This window comes from Vitis riparia, chromosome 3, assembly GCF_004353265.1.
Source record: "Vitis riparia cultivar Riparia Gloire de Montpellier isolate 1030 chromosome 3, EGFV_Vit.rip_1.0, whole genome shotgun sequence".
Classification (NCBI taxonomy): Eukaryota; Viridiplantae; Streptophyta; class Magnoliopsida; order Vitales; family Vitaceae; genus Vitis; species Vitis riparia.
The window spans coordinates 583,574-607,185 of record NC_048433.1 but is presented as its reverse complement, the minus strand read 5'-3'; the positions used below and the strand labels follow the sequence as shown (position 1 = coordinate 607,185).

Below are 23,612 nucleotides of genomic sequence, written 5' to 3'. Positions count from 1 at the left end.
AATAAAATTTTAAATTAAATTAAATTTAAAAATTAATTTTATATGTAAACGGCGGCGGGACGGGATGAGGCAATACCTGAACCTGCCCCGGGTTAAAAAAAAAATATCATACCCATCCCAAACCCGTTTATTAAATTTAAACCTCGTCCTATTAGAGGCGAGGCGGGGCGAGTACCCGAAAAAACCTGCCCCATTGTCATCCCTAGGCTAGAGGTTAGAATTGATCTGAAAAAAATTTAACCAATTAGGGTCTGATTTTGGTTAGAAACATATCAACCTGAAAATATTTAGGTTAATGTAAATCAAAGACTTAGACTATAAATGCGTTTGTCAGCAATCTTAGAAAGTGTTTCTACCATTTCTAATACTTGAAAATTTTTATTTTTCAAGTATTAAAAATATTATAATACACTTTCTAAAATTACTGTAAAACATAATCTATGTATGAAAATTTAAACCCACCTTATATTATTTATTATATTCAAATTATGTTATTTATTATTTTATTTAAAATAAAAAGGAATATATTATAATATTTCTAATTTTTTTTAATTATCTTAGGATATAGTTTATTACATTTTAATTATCTTAAATTAAACTAGTGAGTTTATCTTTTTTTTTAAAAAAATTATTAAAGTTTTTTTAGAATATTAAAAAGTCTAACCATTTATTAAAGATGATCATATTTTTACCAATCTTGAGTTAGTATGATATTTAACATTTTATTATTAAAATATTTTATCTTCTTATTTATTATAATTAAAAAAAAAATAGAATCAAAATTTAAAATAAAATAAAATAACTAAAAATGTTCAAATCCATTACTCCCTCATTATATCTTTTGTTGAATTTTTTTTCTTTATATATATATATATATATATATATATTGATAAATGGGGAGGAATAAAAAAAAGACTAAATTAAAAAAAAAACTTCTAAACATGTTTTTTTTATTTTACTTATTCTAAAAAATATTTTTTATTAACTCAACTGAATAATATTTTTTTTAAGAATAAAAATTAATTTTCAAAATTCATTTATCAAATATAATTTTGTTTCTAAAAACACTAAAAATCATTCTTAAAAACTATTTATAATAAATTTTAAAAACAATAACCAACATGACATAGTGTTTTAAAAAATATATCTTTATTATTTTCACTTGTTTTCGAAGAATTTTTTAAAAAATAATTGTACGTAATTAAAAATAAAATACATATAAATATTATTTTTAGGATATATTTAAAACATGTTAAAAATATTTCAAATTCGTTAAGCGGTGACTTCCTCTCTTCGTCAAACGACGTCGTTTCAAGTCCTCCGCGAATGGCCTCCACTCACCTAATAAAATGATTAGATTCAAATAGGACTTCTAATACCATAACTCAAATCCTAAAACCCATCAGTGGTTTCGTCTTCTTTGTCTTCCTTGGGCAAAATTTCAACTCTCAGAGGTGTGCAAAGGATAGGAGAAATGGAGAGCGGTTCCCAGAGACGATTAGATTCACTTTCTCGCCATTTCTTGCAGCCCCATCAAGCCAATCGATCTCTTTTTCCAGTGAGATACTTTGCAACATCTATATATATATATCTCTAACTGAATATGCGGTGATTCTTATTTGATTTCATTACTTTTTCTCTACGTAGAATCTACTAAGAGGGGTACATGTGAAAGATGTGGAGGCAGACCCAGTGCTAATAGGAGGTATGGTGTTGGATATACAAGCCACTCCTTCGATTGCTGCAAAACCCAAAACTACAACCCCTGGAAAGGTACGTTCGTTTACTCTTTTTTTTTTTTTTGTTTAAATTCTTCATTCACATTTGGGTTTCTTTTATATTTGCACTAGTTAGTTAGGTTTTGTGAATAATTCTGATTCATGATAGAGCTAGTCAAGATAATGAAAAATCTGGGTTTGTCAATGAAATTTTCTCAAATGAAATATAAAGAATCAGAAAGGAAATGATAATTCTTTGATGTTAGGTTAACTAGTATCGATGAGGGAGAAGGGGTCTTTGAGAATTGACATAAGTTTTGATGTCTGGACATAAGGCTTTGTATGGTTATACGAAAGTCGAGGCTCTGAAAGGACTAACCACCAGAAGGTTGAATTTCAGCCTCCCTGGCATTTAAGTATTGTAGGGTAGAAGAGTATGCCCATATCACCCAGGTTTGGTTCACGCGGTTGAGATAAATGCCTTGTTGTCGGGTGAATTTCCATTTGAATGGTGCAGGGTAGAGGGGTGTTCCCCATATCACCCTGGTTTGTTTCACCAGCAGTGGAGATAAATGCCTTGTTGTCGGGTGAATTCTCATTAAGTGAAGTAGGGGAGAGGGGTGTGCCCATATCACCTGGGTTTGGTTCACCAGCAGTTGGGCTAAATGCCTTGTTGAGTGGTGTAGGGCAGAGGGTTGTACCCATATCACCCGGGTTTGGTTCACGAGCGGTTGAACTAAATGCCTTGTTGAGTGGTGTAGGGTAGAGGGTTGTGCCCATATCACCCAGGTTGGTTCACCAGCAGTTGAGATAAATGCCTTGTTGTCAGGTGAATTCCCGGCATCACATCAAGCCTTTCTACCTTTTTTTCTTTTTACTTTCTAGATTTTAGTGAGTTTCAGTGCTGTTTCATAACACAGGCAGATGCAGGTTTTATTCTGTCTATATTATTGAAAGCAAGTCATTAATGCAGAGCTGTTTCCTTGGGGCTTCTCTATGCAGGTCCACTATGTACCAGGAGGTGTGGCAAGGAACATTGCTGAGTGTATGTCAAAACTCGGAACAAAGCCTTACATGATTAGTGCTCTGGGCCTTGACATGGCAGGTGTGTTGTACCTTTTTATTAAATCATTGTGCCAGCTTTCTAATTTTTATAGAAGGCATCATACCTTCAATTATTTAGGCACTTCTCACGGTTCACTGACAGGATGGGATGATAGTACCATTTTATGGGTCCTAGCTTAATTTGTTAAATTCATTAGAAGTGATGTGATGCTGAATCCAGAAATAAGAAGATGAGAAATCAGCGTGTTTGGAACATAGAACATTTTGATTGCTCATTTGTCCTTGAAAGCTCCTTATACTGGTGACCCTTAAGATGCACAGCTAGAAGGCATGTTAATAAATTGAATGATAATCTGAGCAATATTTAATCAAATCTATTATAAACCTGCTGTCAGTTTATATGATCATCACAGAACAGGCTTATGTATGTATGTGATAGAATAATGCATGCATCAACACATGGATGCACAAAGGCATTAACTCATGCAAAGATAGATAAGATCCGATTATCCAGGTTTCATAATTTTCTTACATTTGAGATTCAATGAGAACATGACCAACAAGTCCCATGTAATCTTATCCCATTACTCCGATAAAAGAGAAAGGAAAAACTTACTACTTTACATTTCAAAACATTCAGATGTGATCTATTGAGAAGTTTGGGTTCTGGACTGTGGACAAATCTGTATTATTTGTATCACAATGCAGTTTTTTGGTCATATCATAGTTGGCCGCAAAAAACACAGAATTTACTTCCTACAGAACTTACAAAGTTTATCCTTTTCTTTGTCCCCCTTTTAAATAGGAAATATGCTGTTGGAGCACTGGAAATCTGCACGGCTATCTATGGAAGGTCGACATTTTTCTTGCTTACAAATATATTATTTCATCTATGATGATTGTTGGATAGAGGACTAATTTGGTGATGCACTAAGTTGCATCAATGTTGCTTTACTCTCATAATAGTATCTCCACATATTTTGTTAAATTATTTGGCTTGGCTTCAGTGATTGCAAACACTTGTAACATTTATTGAGTTGTGAATAGTCTATCACGGGCATGTATTGTTTGTTTTTGTTGTTTGAAACCCAACAGATGACTTCATTTGTTTGAGACTGAGGTGATTTTTTTTTTTTGATAGGCAAAAGCACAAAGATATATTAGAAAAAGGGTGCTTGAAAGGCGACCCGGAGCATACAGGGAGTATACAAGCCTAAAAAAACGACAAAAACACAAGCACTCATCGGCCCTCAACAAGAACCTAACCATTCCACAAAGTTAAACAAAGTTAAGGGGCCTACAGCTATAGAAGATTTAGCCCAGGATAAGATATTACAAACAAAGGAATTTTTCAATCTTTGAGTCGACAAAGCCTCATTATCAAAGACTATCCTATTTCTTTCCTTCCAAACCGTCCAAAATAAACAAAGAGGAACTGCCCACCAAACCTTTCTATGTTTCTTGTCCTTAAAAGAAACATACCAACTTAATAGAGTGTCTCTCACCGTAAACGGCAGAACCCAATTAACCCCAAAAAGAGGAAACATAAGATCTCACAAAATCTTCGCCTTAGAACAATGAACGAGGATATGATTTATCGTTTCCTCTTCAACACAACACAAGCAACATCTGTTGGCTAAAATCCAGCCCCTCCTCTTGAGCTGATCTTGAGTAAGGACCTTCTCCCAAGAAGCTTCCCAAGCAAAAAAACTCACCTTCGTAGGAACATACGAACTCCAAATAATATTGCACGGAAACGAGACTGCACAACTATGAACAAGAGACTTATAGAGAGATTTCACAGTGAAAATCTCATTTTTCGTCTCTTTCCACAGCATCCTATCCTCCCCATCAGCATCCAACCTCTTTCCTTGAATGGATGAAAGGAGTCTTTCCACCTCCTCCACCTCCCAATCATTGAAAGGTCTAAGGAAATGGGGAGTCCACCCTCCCTCTTCCCCCATTGGGTCCCAATAGTCCGCTACCCACACATCTTTAGAACCCGCTAAATCAAATAAGGAGGGAAAGGCCTCACAAAGGGGGGTGTTCCCGCACCAAATGTCTTTCCAAAACCTCACCCTTTTACCATCCCCCACCGAGAATGATACATTATTGAGCAGTAACAAACCTTCCTTGCTGATTTCCTTCCAAAGCCCTACCCCATGGCCCTCCTTAGCCCCGCTGCCCCCGCAAGTGCTCCACCCTCCTCTTTCAATCCCATACTTCGTACTAATAATAAGCTTCCAATATGAGTCTCTTTCAACCACAAAACGCCAACTCCATTTGCACAAGAGGGCTCTATTAAGAATGGAAAGATTTCTAATCCCCAATCCACCCATCTTTTTGTGAGTACAAACAACAGCCCACTTAACAAGATGGGGCCTCTTCTCCAACACTCCCCCTCCCCAAAGAAAATCCCTTTGGATTTTCTCAAGTCTTAATTTAACCACTCTTGGCATGCGCAATAATGACAGAAGATAGGTTGGCATGCTCACCAAAGTGCTCCGGATGAGAGTGATTCTTCCTCCCTTAGAAATGAACTGCCTCTTCCACAAGGCAAGTTTCTTCCTCATCCGCTCTTCCACTCCGTCCCAAACCTTCACCGACTTATGCGAAGCACCCAAAGGGAGCCCCAAATAAGTGGAAGGGAGAGATCCCACTTTGCAGCCAAGCTCAGCAGCCAGTAACTCAGCATTCTCCACTCTACCCACCGGCAAAATCTCACTTTTGTTCAAATTAATGCTCAGTCCGGAAATGGCTTCAAACCATATTAATAACCAACTTAGAAAAGCCAATTGCTCTTGAGAGTCATCACAGAAGACCAAAGTATCATCGGCGAACAGCAGGTGCGTAACTTGGGTCCCGACGCCTTCCCTTCACCCTATCTTGCAGCTTGATAGAAAACCCCCTCTCACTGTTTTGTTAATGAGACTACTCAAGGCCTCCATTCCTAAGACAAAAAGGTAAGGAGAGAGGGGGTCTCCTTACCTTAACCCTCTGGAGCTCCAGAAAAAACCGGTTGGAGAACCATTGACCAGAACCGAAAACGAAGCGGTGGATATGCACCATCTAATCCACCCAACCCATTTCTCCCCAAAACCCATTTTTTGCATCACTGATAGCAGAAAATCCCAATTAATGCGATCATAGGCCTTCTCTAAATCCAATTTACACAAAACCCCACTTTCCTTTCTTTTCAACAAGGAGTCTATGACCTCATTAGCTACTAACGCAGCATCAAGAATTTGCCTACCTTCAACAAAGGCATTTTGGGTTGAAGACACCACTTTTCCCACTACCTTTTTCAATCTATTGGCTAAGACCTTTGCAAGTAGCTTGTAAAGACCCCCCACCAAATTGATGGGTCTGAAATCGCTCAAGTCTTCAGCCCCACACTTCTTTGGAATTAAAACTAAGAAGGTGGTGTTCAAGCTTCTGACGAATTTTCCCCTCTCAAAAAAATCTTTGAAGAAACCTAAGACCTCATCTTTGACAAAATCCCAGCAGAATTGCCAAAATGTAAGGGAGAACCCGTCCGGACCAGGGTAGGGGCCTTGTCCCCATTCAGATCTGATAGGGCCGAGAACACCTCATCCACAGCAAAACTCTCCTCCAGCCTGGCTACCTCTTCAACCCCAATGTTGTCAAACTCAATGTTGTTCCAACAAGGACGCCAACCTCTTGGTTCCGATAAAAGATCTTGAAAGGCCCTCACCACTCCCCTTTGAATATCATGATCTTCTGAAAGCCAGGTACCATTGACTTTAATTTTTTTCAAGCAGTTCCTCCTTCTGTTAGAATTTGCCATCTTGTGGAAAAATCCCGTGTTCTTATCGCCTTCCTTCAACCAAATTTCTCTTGATTTTTGTCTCCACGAAGTCTCCTCCATTAGAGCCCATTTCTTGAACTCCTCCCTAGCCTCCTCTCTCGCCTCTAGCTCTTGCTCATTTAAAGCTCTAAGTTGCTCCTGATTATCCCAGTAGGATACTTTATCCAGAGCCAGCCCTTTGTTCACCCCCACTTTACCAAAGACTTCCAAGTTCCATTCCTTCAGCTTAATTTTCAGAGCCTTCAATTTTTCTGTCAGGATGAAACTATAGGACCCACTATAGTTAAATCCTTGCCACCAGCCCTTTAACAACTCCTTAAACCCCTCCTCCTTCAACCACATATTCTCAAATCGAAATGGAATTGGACCTCTCCTCACCCCACCCCCATCTAATAGAATTGGGAAGTGATCAGACATCGGTCTTGGGAGAGAACATTGAATCGCCCCACTGAAATGGTTCTCCCAATCCTCCGAAATCAGAAAACGATCCAGTCTGAACCTGGAAAGACCATTCAGCCCTCCACTCCACATGAACGACCCCCCATGGAGAGGCAAATCTTTTAAAGCCAACTCCTCAATCACCTCCGAAAATCTTCTCATGGAACCAGTCAATCTTCCTTCTCTACTGCGCTCGCTAGGAAATCTGACCACGTTAAAGTCCCCGCCAATACACCAAGGGTTAGACCACAACCCTCAAATGACTCCTAACTCTTCCCAAAACAACTCTCTGTACCGTTTCATAGTAGGTCCATATACTCCCGTAAAGGTCCACAAGAAGCCATCTTCGCAATTTTTAAAGCGACAGGAAACTGAGAAAAGACCCACTTCCATGCCAATTAACTCCAAAACCCTGTTATCCCAAAACATTACTACCCCACCAGCTGCCCCTCTTGCACTCATAGCACCCCAACCTAAGAATTTTCCAACTCCAAGACTGTGAACAATCCCTCTGGATATATCTTGAATTTTGGTCTCCTGTAGACACACCAAATCCGCTCTTTGCGACCTGATCAAAGCCTTAATAACTTTCCTTTTAACCCTATCATTGGCCCCTCTTATATTCCAAGATATAATCTTTATCTTCATCTAAGGTTCGAGATTCTATCCCCACCATCTCTAACTAGAGATTTCTCCTTCCTCGCCCCTTTATAATTGATGGACCACACTAATTTTTTCAATTCACAATCAAACTTAGTGGACCCCGAAATATCTTTCTTAATATTCTGCTCTCTTCTTCTCTTGGTCTTTAGGAGCAAGTTCAGAATTTCTCCTTCAAAGCCTTCCATTGAAAAACCCAGAAACTTGCTGAATCTCGCCAGGCAGCTATCATCCCATCGACATCCTATTCCTTCCAAATCTTGTAACAAAACCTCGAACTCATCCCCCTTACCTTCACCACTTGAGGATCTCTCCCCCTCTGGGCCCATCTCCATTGCTGCCATCTGCCAGTATAATGCTCAGAGAGAGCTGCTTCTGAGAATGAGGTGATTGTTGATGTCTTGATTTCTTTACTCTCAAAATAGTATCTCTACATATTTTGTTAAATTGTTTGGCTTGGCTTCAGTGCTTGCAAACACTCATAACATTTATTGAGTTGTGAATAGTCTATCACGGGCATGTACTGTTTGTTTTTGTTGTTTACCCAACAGATGACTTCATTTGTTTGAGACCGAGGTGATTGTTGATGTCTTGATTTCCACCATAATTAAATTCCATAAACATTTTCATATTTGATTCTCTGGTCAAACTAGCATGATGTCTAATTTTGAATTGGGTATGGTTCCAAGAGTAATTATGATTGGAAATTTTTTTAAAATATCTTGAATAAGTTGGGAAACTAGCCGTGATAGGGAAACTCAGGAAAACCTTTGCAAAAAATATTAAGAACATTTGGTTAAAATATTTAGCTCAATTTATAGAATAAATAGAAGTCATGGAAATGCAAGCAAGTTGCAAAAAGAGAGAAACATGGGTCATTCTGGAATTATTCATAATAATTTGTGAATTTCTTTATGATATGGTACCTCATCTCTTAGTCGTGAATAATTTATGGATTGGTGAATTTTACACATTAGTGGCCGATTTGATGTAAGTTATATGACAGAAAGATGAAAATTAGGATCTTGTAAGAGCCACTTTAACTGCAATCCCTAATGAGCATGAGTTTTCTCTTCCTTTCTTATGTTCTCTTTGCAATAAACTGAAGCACCAGAGAAATTTTTTTGGCATAATTCTATCCTTTCTTTTTTCTAGAAAATGAAAAAGAATATCATTTCAGAGCTTACCATCATAGTAATTTTTCTTTACAAAATGTTTGTTTTGATGTAGGCATTCGAAAGCACCATGATATCCAGACATCTGTTGTGTGTCACATATTTGATGGTGATGGAGAGCTGGCAGCAGGTGTTGCAAGTGTGGAAGCGATTGTGAGTTGCCTTCGATGGATTCAGTTGAATCAGATACAATTGCATGCTTATACAAAGTTCATTACTCAAGGACCCCAACTGCTTACATATTGGCTGGTCTTGATACAGGAAAATTTTCTCACATCTGATTGGATTAGGCAATTCAAGTGCAATATATGTTCTGCTCCAGTGTTGATGGTTGATGCAAACTTGAGTCCTTCTGCTCTTGAAGCTTCTTGCCAGAGTACATACTTTTAACTCCTCTCTCTCAAATTCTTGCTAGTGTTGTCTGTATTGACTGAGAAAAAATTGGAGGCTATGTTATTTAAGTATTTCAAAGTATTGATGCTCTATCACTTCAATGACTTTAATAGTGGGAGCTTTCTAGAATCAGTCTTTGTCAAAGTTTCGGGTGTCTAGTTGTCCATCCTTCATAACTACAAATTTTAGGATACTGTGACTTGGCTAAAAAGGATTTATGTTGTGGGTATGGACAGTTGGATGTGACATAAAAAATAAAAAGCACTAATTAGAAATCTATCAAAAGAAAATATATATTTGATAAACACTCCCCAAATTTTTTTTCCTTCCTTTTTTACCCCTTATAACTTTAACAGAAGTTCACTTTCCAGGAAATTCTCCATTTTAATGTAGTTATTTGTTATGGGATCTGAAAATGAAAAGAACATAAGTCAATCAAAATCAAAAGCAAAGCAAGAGTATCCAACAAGGATACCACATGTCATGTGAACATGGATATACTATGTGAAGTTGAAGAATATAGGTATCATAAGAATCAGTTCAGGGCTGTACTTTTCTGTAATTGGTACCTTTTCTGTTTTTGAATCAGAAGTACATTCATGTTTGATAAATAGTGAAATTCATCAAGTAATTCTTTTCCCTTCTCTGAACTTTGAGAGAGTGGATGAAAAACTTGCCAACTTGATATTCATGCTAACTTTGAGAGGGCAATTGTCTTTTTGATTTACCCTTTTGCGGTTATGCTTGCAGTGGCAGCTGAGTCTAGCACTCCAGTGTGGTTTGAACCTGTTTCAGTAATAAAATCCAGAAGAGTTGCTTCAGTTGCCAAGTATGTGAGTGCTAATATTTTTGCATATCACTAAATTTTACTGCCAATTATCAACAAGTAAGCAGGGAGAATGGTATTTTGTCTTCCTAAATTTTGTCCTTTCCTTTTATTTTATAATTTCATTTAAGTGGGGGTGGAGGGTCTGAGTTGGGGGGTTTTGCAAAGCACACTCATTGTCAGGCCCCATCTAGGGAATGTCCATTGTTCAGAACTGGATTTAAATTTCAATGAAATTCTACAATTAAACTATTTTTTAATTCTGAACAGTAGCAAAGTTTGCAAAATCCTGAAATTTCTACAACCTCTTATTGCATCTAATTTCTAATTACTCAGAATTTCAATGAATTTCTACTTTATAGTGTCCATCTTCCAATTCTTTGTTAAAAGATTACTAAAAGGGAACATGCTGGAAGTTCAGAAACAGATTTCGACTTAAACCATCTACAACTTTGCAGTAGAAAAGGGTAGTGTTAAAAGGAGACTGCATCATGGGAATACCACTCTGCATTCTTTTTGTGTCATGTTCTTGAACTTTCAGGTTTCTTTAACTGTAATGTATCTTTTTCCTCTGGCAGATAACTTTTGCATCACCTAATGAAGATGAACTTATTGCCATGGCAAATGCTTTGTCTTGCAAAGATGTGTTTCATCCGATTCAGCGGGACGATGTTGGAAGTAAATGGTCAATCGAATCTTTGTTTCAAATGCTAAAATCAGCAATCCTGGTTTTGCTGGAAAAGGGTATAAAAGTAGTTGTCTTGACTCTGGGATCAGATGGGGTTTTCCTATGTTCTAAAGAAGGACCCGGCTTTATGAACAATGTTCTGAAAGGAACCAAACCTCATGGCTTCAGCAGCCAGTTATATGAAATTATAACTGAAAGCTGTCCTTCCAATCTGCTTTTAAACATTGCAACTTCTTCAAGCAAAACTTATCCCTTTGCTGTTCATCTTCCGGCACTTCCTGCATCGGTTGCAAGGCTTACAGGGGCTGGGGACTGCTTGGTTGGTGGAACACTTGCTTCTATGTGTGCAGGTCTAGATGTTTTGCAAAGTGTGGCAGCTGGTATTGCAGCAGCCAAAGCTGCTGTTGAGGGAGAGACCAACGTCCCTTCTGAATATAGTTTGGCCAAAATTGCAGGTATGAGCACGTCACATTTAATTTAATTAAACGATTTTCTTGGCGAAATCGGATTAACGAGCCAGTGAATGTGTAAACATATTCCATTCTTTTCAAAATGATGTTAAAAATGATAATACATCCATTTTTTATAATCCTAAGCATGAATAGGTTCATGGTTAAGCTGCATGTGGATCAATTCATATTCAGTTCATGATATCTTACAGCTCTGTTAATATGTGAATTTTTGTTTTTGCAGATGATGCCAGACGTGTGTACTCTTCTGCCAAAGTCATATCCCATCAATCAATGTTGTAATTCAAGGTAACCATTGAAATTACCAGCTCTGAATCTGACCATGTTTTTACATTTGGTGTATACATTCAATCAAAATCCTACAATTGAAAACTGGGTAATCTTGTTTCTATCTTCAGAACTTGAATCAAAAGGACACCAGGGGCCATGAAAGCTCGCAGTGCAGCACACTATCTGCATCTCCCACCACCACCCAGACCATCAAACCCAGCTCTCTTGAAGGGCTTTTTTCTTTTTCCTCTAATCTATAAAGCATAATGGAGTTGAATTGAAAACTTAACATTGATGACCTCCAAGTGTCATCCTTTTTTGATAAGGTATGTTAATTAAGAATAAAATAAGTTATCACATCATTTATTATACCCTATATTTAACATAACATAGACGAAGAACCATTTTCTTGTGAACATATTAATCTAAATAACGATATAAGATGTACATATTCGATGGATCATAAATTTATTTTTCTCGGTACTGTATTCATTTTTTTTTTCAATCTTTTATATGACACATGCTGTAAAACAAAAAAGTTTGACTAAAAAAAATTATAATTTTAAAAGATGCTAAAAAATTATGTATAAAATATATGATAAAATAATATTAAAATATTTAACGCATACAAACAGTTCTTATATATTTAAACATAAAATATATATATTTTATTTATATGTAATAAAATTACAAAATAATATTAAACGTAAGAGATTTGATACTTCTTTTTAATAATAAATGTTATATGTAATATAATTTTATTTAAAAATATCCAATTGTAAAATGTAATGTATTTTTCATTTCTTTTTTTATTAAATTTATAAATTAAGTAATTAATTATATATATAATCTATTTTTTGTTTTATTGATCATGTAATTACAAAATATTCAATAATATTCTTTTGTAGAAGTAATAAAAATAAAATTGTATTAAAAAAGCTAGAAATTTATTGAAGAGATTCAAAAGATTGTAAACTAAAGAAGTAAATTTTATTTTTTTGTTTTAATAAACTAATATTTTAATTTATATATATATATAAAACAATAAGAATTATTTGAAAATTAACAAATTTATTTATAAAAAGTAAAAACTCCGTTAACAATTAGAAGGCTGCAGAGAGTGAAACCACGGAGTATATAACAAGTAGAAGGGTATGGAATTGCCCAAAATGCCCTTTATAGATAGAAACTGGAAATAATCCAACCCACCACTCTCCGCTCGATTCTGTACAGCAATGCTGCACCTCTCCCTCTACCACCGCCATGCTCCTCTCCCTCATCACCACCGTCGATCGTCTTCCATCACCACCTCCACCACCAAATCATGTCCATTATCCAGGAGAACACTTTCCACAGCCATGGAAGTCCATGTGGCTGGTCCGCACCAGATTGCCACAGTGAGGTGTATGGCGAACCAGAGAAGAGTGAAAATGGTGGCCAAACAGATAAGGAGAGAGCTCTCCGATATGCTTCTCACCGATAAGGTTTTGCAGTTCGCTGTTCTTCCGGAGGCGGCTCTCGGCGCGGATCGCTATCTCTCCTCTCTCACCACTATCAGCGATGTCGAAGTCTCCGCTGATTTGCAGGTGATTTTGTGATGATTTCATAGGTCGAGATTTTTTTATTTTTCGATGTTGATTTCTATTGCTTATTTTATTTGATTTTTTCGTGTCAATGAGTGATTGAGTTTCGAATTTTCGGAATGAGGGGATGGGTTTTGATCGTGAATGTGGTAGTGTTTAACTTTGCTGAAATATGTTTGAATTTGAGTGATGAACTCACTGGTATTATATGATTTTTAGTGTAATTATTCAATTAACCGGGATGATAGCATGATAATTCTTAGTAAGGATCGGTGTAGCATGATAACTCAGGAATATTTTATCTACCATCTTGCTGTATATAAATTTCATGTTGAACTGAAATCTTCTTTTTCACTTTTGTGGATGCATTTTGGTCCATTTTAAGTGTGTTTTCGGTTGAATTTACTTGGGGGGTTAGATTTATCGTGAATAGTATGGAGTCAGTGGCCCTTTTTTGAAATTGCGTGACTAAAATGGTGGGATAGAAAAATGCAAAACTTATGGGAAGAAGTGTGAGGGCATGGTTGTGGAAATATTGGGGGTATCTTGAGAATAATAAGAAAAATTGTACAGTAATTGTCCAACCAAAAAAAAAAAACTGATTGCATCGCTTTTTTGTGATGGCATAAGTTGTGTCTAATTTGATCTGGGGGGTGAGCACAGTTCTCAAGATTATGTGGGTGGTGCTGGACCTAGGTTTTCAGATTATGAATGAGTGAGAAGTTAGGCAAATGATGGAAATAAATTTTGAAAATTAGTGTGCAAGTTGAGTTAATACCTTTATTTATTTATTTGATAAGTAAGAGAATGTATTAGAAGTGCAAAAAAGCACAACAGTACACCAGTTGAGTTTATACCATTATTTCTAGAAGAAATGATGAAATTGGTATATCCAGTTTGATGGTAAGGAAAGTAGCTTTGCTCTATATATGGTGGGAATACTTGAGGTGGATTTTTTATGTTCTTGTTAGAAATCTTGCTTGGCTGCTAAAATTTCTCTGAGAATGAGAACAATTCAATTACTCAGAAACCTCAAGATTGGCTGAGAGACATAATTATATTAGCTAGTTTCATTTGGCGTCATGTAGTAGTCGATAAAATTGTTTCTTTTGAAATGATGATGGAACTATATATACTTGATTTTTTTTTTTATTTATAGCAATTTGTTCTGTCCAATTATTTACAGATGTATGTTGATTCCTGGATAATTTTTGGGGGAAGGAGGGTCTATTATGACCCAGTAGTCCTAATGTCTAAGATGTTCATGATGATTAGTTCCAACAAAAAGACTAGCCAGCTCTCTCTTTTTTATCAACAAAAATGTTTCAATGCAATCACCTTCCTGATTATGAAAGAGAAAAAAAAATCATGAAGGGGGCATATAGATAAATAGGTATCGACGAGCAGTGGGTACAAATCATCAAAGCAACTGGAAAATCTGCACACAGTTATGCTGATTTATTTTGTTTCCACAAAGATTCTTTTTTTTTTTTTTTTTGATAGGTAAGTAGAGCTTGTATTAGAAGCGCCTAGAAATGGAGAAAACAGTAAACACAAAGTATACAATCAGAACACCAAAAAAACTAGGTGAAGAAGACAAAAAACCTTTCCCAAAGATTCATTCTCAGAAATATGTTTCTTTTTTCTCTATGGTTCCATTAATATTTGAGATAGCAACCTGGTGCAGTCATGTCATGGTTCCACTATACACACATTGTTTGAGTTTCTTGGAATTTTGACAATATTTATGCTTGGGAACTGTTTTTGATTGTTCACACACTGTTGCCATGAAAGTTTTTGCCTTCTTTGTGGATCATTTGCTACATTTCTTCATCACCATCCAATGGAATGATTAATCTAATGGATGAGATAAAAGACATCAATGGCCGTGAGACTGTTGTTGTGTCCAAGAAGCTATGAGTATGAGTTTTATGTCTACCTGCTGTTGTCCCATTTATGATACTGGTGGGAAAGTTAATTTTTTTCCCATCCTAACTAGAGTTGTCATTTCCTTTATGTTGATTTCTCTAATAGAGTTTGCAGAATAGTTCTCTTTCAGCAAGAACGAGGTTATGATGTTACAATTTTTTTGGTTTTCATGTTACTGTTCTTTCCTTGCTCATAGGTGGTTAAAGTTTATGTATCTGTTTTTGGGGATGAGAAAGGAAAGGAGGTCGCCATTGCTGGTTTGAAGTCAAAGGCTAAATATGTTCGAAGTGAGTTGGGGAGGCGTATGAAGCTGCGGCTAACTCCAGAGATACGCTTCGTAGAGGATGAGTCTCTAGAGCGAGGAAGCAGGGTAAAAACTCATCTATTTTTTCCCTCTTATAGATACTTTTTTTTTCATATAAATTATATTCTTTATGTTCTAAAAATTACTCTATATTGTTAGGCAGTTTCTTCTCACATTCTTTTTTCTGATTCTTATTTCTCTTTCTTTTTTCATTAAGTCTGATTTCTTCATTAGCTGGTTAAAATCAATCCCATGTCCATGTTTTCCTTTTAAGTACATTCCATTAATTTTTTTTCCTGCTTCTGAATTGTAAATGCACTTCAAAGCATATGCTGTAGTGGCCATAGCCATGCATCGAACATGCCTTACACATCTCATATAGGATGTGCCCCTAAATGTTATCCACATTATATGAACTGTCAGTGATCTGTATATGGGATGTTACAGACATTGCACTTCCAGGACCAGGCATCATCATAGGGTTGCCATTTTAAGCTATTTACTGAGATTGGATACCTTTTAATATGCTATAATTGAAGTCCAGGACCTCAAATATGATCGTATGGAGACTCTCTGATCCCCTCAACCTATACATTTTAGTGGTGTCTCTTAATGAGTGCTGGCAAGTTAGAGTGCCCATCTGCATGAAAATTTTATCTCTAGTCTTTCATCCATTTAAAATTTGGTCATTCATGTCAAATGAGTATATGCTGACAAATGGATGTAGCAGTAAAACATCATCCTCTTTATTTTTTCATAATTATATTCCAAAATTACCACCCTTTCCCATTATTTTTAGGCTCCACTATCTGTGTGGGCATTCCCATGTTTGACACAACCCTCGTGGTCCCATGTGGTATGTTATTTGTGTGGTCAGTTATGAATCATATAGTGGTTAGTTACATTTGAGCTATCAACGTGGACAAAGGTCTCCCAACTCAGACAAGGGTCTTCAGCTAACTTGGGCATCAAGAACTCAAAATTCTATGTATCATTCCTGCTTCCTTCCAATTTCTAGTCACATGAGGTCATCTGACATCCCCTTTTGTCTTACTAAACGTATGGGTCACTGCAATTTTGGACAAGAAAACAATGATTTCTCCTTCAAAATGCCAAAGTTCCCAAGTATTGAGAGAATTGAAGAAATCTCAAGTCAAAAGGACCAAAATCTTAGCATAACATTAGGACAAAGTGAAATTTGGACAGTGTTGGAGTAATAATACAAAATTTGAAGTCCACTGCTGCCCAAATTCAGTTGACAATTCAGAACAACAAATTGTGGCCAGAAGGGAAGAAATCCCACATTATAGCAATTTGAAGATTGGTCTTCCCGTTGCATCTGGCTTTATAGAATTACAATTTAATTCACTTGTTTTCTCATGATGCCACAATTGCCTTAGATCTTTCTATTGATTCCATAAACTTTACTTTTGGCTTAATCTTCTTGTTGATTCCATAAAGTTTAGTTTTTCCATGGTGGAATGAATCATGCATGGAACATCTCTAAATTATACCAATTTTAAAAATTGTATCAGCAAATTGTTTGACAATAAACTTACTTTCAGTTTTATGTTCATTTTACTGGGTCAGCAAAGCATGAACTTAGGAGTAAATTATTAGTTTCTAATTTTCAAAAGGAAAACATTTTAAAGTCATTTTCAATAAAAATAAATAAATAAATTTACAATCTCAAGTAAACAACATTCATGTTCTCTAACCAAATTTAAAATTTTTTTTTGTTTTTTTTTTACAAGAATTATAGAAATGTCAGGGATAAAATTATCCAGCAAGTAGAAAAGTAACTTTCATGCATTGATCCAATCTAGAAGAGCACCAGCCAATGAATTTCAAAACTTTTGAAGTCTATGTATAATTAGGCCATATCTCAAGGGTTTAAGCCTACTTATCCCAACATTAAACTACTCATATTTTTAGTACATATAAATAAGTTATAAGTGCTATTAAATTAATTTTTATTATAAAATTATAAAGGTCATAAATGAAAAATTAAAAATTATCTATTGTTGAAATTATACTAAGGGAATGATTAAATAAAGCAAATGTAAATGAAGATAATGCGAAAAATAACTTTTATCATCAACTTGGTGTTGGAAAAAAAAATGAAGTAGGTAAGTAAAATTACAGAAACTAATCTTAGCTCAAAACCAAAAATTGGAAGAAAATAGAATTGCGTTTGTTTGCCAATACTGATTGATCTTTTGATTTTTCCCCTTTCAGGTGATTGCAATATTGGATAGGATAAAGAATGAGAAAAAGATGGCAGGAAGCCAGGATCAACCATCCGAATCATCTGATCTACCTCAAGATGATGACTGGGAGGGTGATGGTGATGACCCTGATGAAAACATTATTTATATAAAATAGTTGCCTTACCAGTTGCTTAGTGATCATGCACCTCTGGTTTTTAGCATGAGTTTATTTCTTCACAGGTTAGTTCTATCCTCAAAGCTTGGTCTTATCCTCCATGAATTTAGTTGCAAGCCTGAATGAGCGAGGTGTAATCATTTACCTTGTGGTAGTGAATTCATATCCTAGCTTGCTATATTTTCAATAGACATTAGTATTCACCATGTCTTTGTGTCAATTATTGCTTGGCTTAGAGATACTAGTTTCCTAATACAACCCAAATGTCCCACATAAACAGGAAACCTGAACCAAATTCCAAGGCATTTATTATATCTGCGAATGAATTCTTAATCCCAAATCTTTACTAGAATACCATTTTTTTTTTAAATTTAGTATAACTTGATAAGCTTTAGAACTCAAGGAGGCAAGAGTGCTCTGATTCTTATGAAGATGATACCATCAAATATCAAAGGATGGTATTATAGTGCAGATGAAACCTAGGTTTTCCACAGGGATCCCATCTGATGGCCTGTGTTAAGAGAGAGAGAAGAAAACCTTAATTCTCATTCATATGATTGACTACTTACAATTGAGAAGTATATATATATATATATACAAGCCTAGGAGAACTAACTATATTAAAAAGGAAAGACTGTACACTATATATACATTATATTCAACACTCCCCCTCAAGCTGGAGCATATATGTCATATGCATCAAGCTTGTTACAAATGTATTTAATCATAGGACCTTTGAGAGATTTAGTGAAGATGTCTGCTAGTTGATCATTTGAATTAACAAAACTTGTAGCAACACATCCTGATGCGATCTTCTCTCTAATGAAGTGACAGTCAACTTCAATATGCTTAGTCCTTTCATGAAAGACTGGATTGGATGCAATATGTAATGCGGCCTGGTTATCACAGATAAGTTTCATCTGTTCATCCTTTCCAAATCTCAACTCTTGAAGAAGATGTCTCAACCATATGAGTTCACATGTTGCCAGAGCCATAGCTCGATACTCGGCTTCAGCGCTAGATCTGGCCACTATATCTTGTTTCTTACTCTTCCAAGATATTAGATTACCTCTAATAAAAACACAGTACCCTGAAGGGAAACGTCTATCTGTGGGTGAGCCAGCCCAATCTGCATCTGTGTAACCAACAACCTGAGTATGACCTCTGTTCTCGTACAACACACCTTGGCCTGGTGTGCTTTTGATATATCGAAGAATGCGGATTACGACATCCCAATGGCTATCACATGGTGACTGTAGGAATTAACTAACAACATTCACAGGAAAAGAAATGTCTGGACGAGTAATGGTGAGGTAGTTCAATTTACCTACGAGTCGTCGATATCTTCCAGGGTCTCCTAAAGGCTCTCCCTGTCCTGGTACAAGTTTGACATTCGAATCCATAGGTGTGTCTACCGGTTTACAGTCTAACATACCAGTTTCTTCCAGGATGTCTAAAGCATACTTCCTTTGGGAAAGGACCACACCAGAACTGGATTGAGCTATCTCAATTCCCAAGAAATACTTGAGTTTCCCCAAGTCTTTAGTCTGAAAGTGGGTAAAAAGATGTTGCTTTAGTTTCTGAATACCATCCTGATCACTACCTGTAATAACGATGTCGTCCACATAAACAACCAGATAAATACACTGCCCCAAGGAGTTATGATGATAGAAAACTGAATGGTCTGTTGTACTGCGAAGCATGCCAAACTCTTGAACAACAGAGCTAAAACGGCCAAACCATGCTCGAGGAGATTGTTTCAAGCCATATAGAGAACGGCGTAACCTGCACACTAAACTAGACTCCCCCTGAGCAACAAAACCAGGAGGTTGCTCCATATAAACTTCCTCGACAAGATCACCATGAAGGAAGACATTTTTAATATCCAACTGATAAAGAGGCCAAGAACACATAGTAGCCATGGAGAGAAGCAGACGAACAGAAGCAATCTTGGCAACAGGGGAGAATGTGTCACCATAATTAGAACCATAAACCTGAGTATAGCCTTTAGCAACTAAGCGGGCCTTAAGGCGATCAACCTGACCATCAGGACCAACCTTAACTACGTAGACCCAACGACAGCCAACTGTAGATTTACCAAAGGGTAAAACAACAAGATCCCAAGTGCCATTAAAGTGCAGAGCAGCCATTTCATCCACCATTACCTGTCGCCAGCCTAGATGGGAAAGAGCTTCATGGGTGCTCTTTGGAAGAGAAACAGAGGATATAGCAAAAACAAAAACAGAATAGGGTGAAGATAATCGATGATAACTCAAAAAATTGTAAATAGGATGAAGATTACGAGTAGAGCGAGTACCTTTCCGAATAGCAATGGGTAAATCATCAGGAGAAGGCAGAGCCGGGGTAGGAGAAGCCGAAGGGGTAGGAAGTGAGTCAGCAGGTGACTCAGCAAAAGGGAGAGGAGCAGCGACACGAGGGCGACGATGATAAACCTGAAGTGGTCGAGGAGGCACGACATCAGCTGGGGAGACAATGGGAAGGGGCAAGACTTCAGAAACAGGAAGAGACTCAGAAGTGGTGGAAAAGAATGGTGAGTCCTCAAAGAATGTGACATCAACGGAGATAAAGTATCAATGAGTCTCAAGGGAATAACAACGATAACCCTTCTGAAGTCTGGAATATCCCAAGAAGAGGCACTTCATGGCTTTGGCAGAAAGCTTGTCCTGTCCAGGAGTGAGAACATGAACAAAGCAAGTACAACCAAAGACACGAGGAGGAAGGAAATAAAACGGTTGGTCAGGGAAGAGAAGGGAGTGAGGAATCTGATCGTGTAAGACATAGGAGGGCATACGATTAATCAAATAACAAGCGGTAAGAACAGCGTCCCCCCAAAAACGAAAAGGAACATTACTATGGAGGAGGATAGTATGAGCTGTCTCAACAAGATGTCGATTCTTGCGTTCAGCTACCCCATTTTGTTGAGGAGTATGAGCACAAGAAGACTGATGAAGAATCCCATGATGAGACATAAACGAAGTGAATGGGGCTGAAAAATATTCCCTGGCATTGTCACTGCGTAACACATGAATAGAAATATTGAACTGGGTTTGGATTTCAGCAGAAAATTTCTGGAAAATAGAGAATAACTCGGCTCGATTTTTCATTAAAAATAACCAAGTACATCGAGAATAGTCATCAATGAAAGTGACAAAATACTAAAATCCTAAAGTAGACACAGTCCGACAAGGACCCCAAACAAAAGATCCTTATTACCAGATAGGTGATTAGAAGCTCCAGAATCTAGAATCCAGGGTCCAAGAGAAGATGTGTGGGTAAGGCAGGCAGAGGCATTACCAGGCTGGGCAATAGATGCAATAGAAGCCTGAGATGTCTGAGATGCGGAGGAGCTCGGAGGCTGAGGCAGCGGAGAATCAGAGGACTGGGCCATATGGGCAGTGCGAGGAGGCCGTCCATGTAACTGATAGCAACGATCGCGAGTGTGGCCAAGTTTATTGCAATAGGTGCAATGAGGACGTTGGCCTCTACCTCGAGTACCACTGCGTCCTCCTCGAGAGGTAGTTTGAGAAACTAACACAGAAGAATCTGAAGTGCTATCAGATGGCAAAGTCTGAGTGGACGAGATACAGAGGAGGCGAGCAAACACATCATCCAAGGACGGAACTGATGAACTACCAAGAATCTGATCACGGATAGGCTGAAGATCCGGACGGAGGCCAATAAGAGTAAGGACCATGAAGAACTTGTCAAGTTGTGTTTGTTGAGCCCCAACATCAGGAGTAAGAGGCATCACAGTCAAGAACTCCTCCTTAAGAGAGGCAATCTGACCAATATAAGTAGATAGATCCAAGTCCTGTTGGCTGATATGGACAATAGCAGAAGCCACCTTATAAAGACGCTGGATATCATTCGTGTATAATCCTTTGGCCTGAGTCCAAAATTTAAAACAAGTTTTGTAGGCCCGAAGATGAAGAAGAATCCTGGGATCAACCGATTGCCATAATACACTACATAACTGTGCATCTATCTTCCTCCACTGTACGCGATCAACCTCAGGGATATCTGCCTCCTGGGTAACCAAGTGATCCTCATATCCTTAACCCATAAACCAAAGTTCAACAGAGGCAGACCAGGAAAGATAATTTTCACTGCCAACCAATTTCTCCGAAGTAATCATAGGAGATCCAGATATGATAGAGGAAAAAATGGAAGTTTTAGTAGCCATATCCACTTATCTGGAGAATGAAGGATGTTTGGATCGAAGAGAGCCCTAATACGGGATTGCGCCGTGGCACCACCGAAAAAGGGAGACGGCCTCAGATCGCGGTGTGGTACCACCAGAGAGGTAGAAGAACACTTCCCAAGGCACGTGCAGGGATTGGGGTGGAGAAAAAGTAGCCGGAGCTTCGCCGGAAAGACTGTTTGGAGGGCCGACGGAGACAAAAATCCCCAAAAAAGGTACATGCAGGGCTCGGATGGGAAAACCAGGGATAGGGAGGCTGGTCGGCATCAGGCGAAGTTGGAGGAGGAGGTGCGTCACCGGAAAAGGCCTCACGCGTCGGCGCGTGAGATTCAGTCGCCGGTCGTAAAAGTGCGCGTGGTCGGCGCGTGGACTGTTTTCTAGCTCCGGTGCTTTGGGAAAAGTTGGAGATCTCCTCCAGGCGCTCCTCTTGGTGTGGTCGGTGTCGGAAAAGAGTGCCGCCAAAAAGTTCGGTTGAAAAGTTGCCGACGGTGAGTGTTTTCTGACGACTATTCGACTAACCGGAAAGTTTTGGGAGATGGGGATGGGGAAGGTAACCGGAATGAAACACGGTCACCGGAAGGTTTCTCGGAATTGATGACACGGGGAAATTGGAAAGAATTAGGTTTTCTCCCTTGGCTCTGATACCATGTTAAGAGAGAAAGAAGAAAACCTTAATTCTCATTCATATGATTGACTACTTACAATTGAGAAGTATATATATATATATATACAAGCCTAGGAGAACTAACTACCATACATGTAACCTATATTAAAAAGGAAAGACTGTACACTATATATACATTATATTCAACAGCCTGAATGGCTTTCCATGATGCAAGGAGTGTTATTTTGTGGCCATGACTGATCTCTAAGCAGCATCATCATACATCTTCGATAAGTTACTCATCTTACTTTGATAACTTTTGGTGATAGTATCACAATTGCAGTTTAGGCATTATTAACTTTGAGTTAACATTACAAGTCCATGATGGTGTTCTATTTTATGCAGGGGGGAAGATGTAGGTCTTGATGGTAACAATGACTGAAGCAAGTCTCCCAAGCTGTGCGGGTCATTTGAATTATAGATCTCAACATTCAACCTGTCTAAAATTACCCAGAATTTTGTTCAACTTCCATTGCAACAACTCTTCACGTTGTATTCAATGTTTAATTTTACTTCTCAAACACTAAATGCAGGCCTTAGGTGAGAGAGTAGTGTGCAAGCTCTTTAACTTTGGCAGTGGACAATTCCCATTTAGTGAATCAAGTTCTTATGTAAATAACCGTGCATCTGCCATCAAAAGCTTTTTGGTCTTATTACGCTCTTTTCATAAAAGTATTAGTTGGGTTGAATGTTGAAGGCTCGGTCCTGGGCTCCCTGGTCAAGCATTTCAGGTTAAGGCACCTGACCAGGAAAAAGTAATCAATCTGATCAGATGCTTTGATGTGCTCAAAAATGGAGGTCTGTATTTCATAGTCACAAGAGTATCCATGTCAGTTCTCTTTTGTTAGTTGAACATTATTTTTTCAGGCGTGCAACAAAAATTTTATGGCAATATTTTTTTAAAAACGGTTGTTATATTTTATTTCAACATTATTTTTTAGAAAATAAAAATTACCTATCCGTCCACTCTCCGTGAAGATGCGTTACCTCTCA

The 23,612-nt window shown here is 37.6% G+C and overlaps 2 protein-coding genes across 2 annotated transcripts; both read left to right on the top strand.

Annotated features, from left to right (window-relative positions):
• The first annotated feature begins 1,391 nt into the window (after positions 1–1,391).
• Positions 1,392–12,015, top strand: LOC117911517 (pseudouridine kinase). The gene is made up of 10 exons (XM_034825922.1): positions 1,392–1,558; positions 1,648–1,773; positions 2,721–2,823; positions 3,589–3,636; positions 8,941–9,038; positions 9,147–9,261; positions 10,029–10,111; positions 10,683–11,247; positions 11,486–11,550; positions 11,661–12,015. The coding sequence occupies exons 1-9, from the start codon at positions 1,475–1,477 to the stop codon at positions 11,542–11,544; spliced, it is 1,281 nt and encodes a 426-aa protein (XP_034681813.1). The 5' UTR covers positions 1,392–1,474; the 3' UTR covers positions 11,545–11,550; positions 11,661–12,015.
• Positions 12,016–12,580: 565 nt separating this feature from the next.
• LOC117911916 (probable ribosome-binding factor A, chloroplastic) lies at positions 12,581–23,283 on the top strand. Its single transcript, XM_034826353.1, has 4 exons — positions 12,581–13,118; positions 15,241–15,414; positions 17,587–17,798; positions 22,965–23,283. Exons 1-3 carry the CDS (start codon positions 12,768–12,770, stop codon positions 17,731–17,733), a joined length of 672 nt encoding a protein of 223 aa, XP_034682244.1. The 5' UTR covers positions 12,581–12,767; the 3' UTR covers positions 17,734–17,798; positions 22,965–23,283.
• The last annotated feature ends 329 nt before the right edge of the window (positions 23,284–23,612 follow it).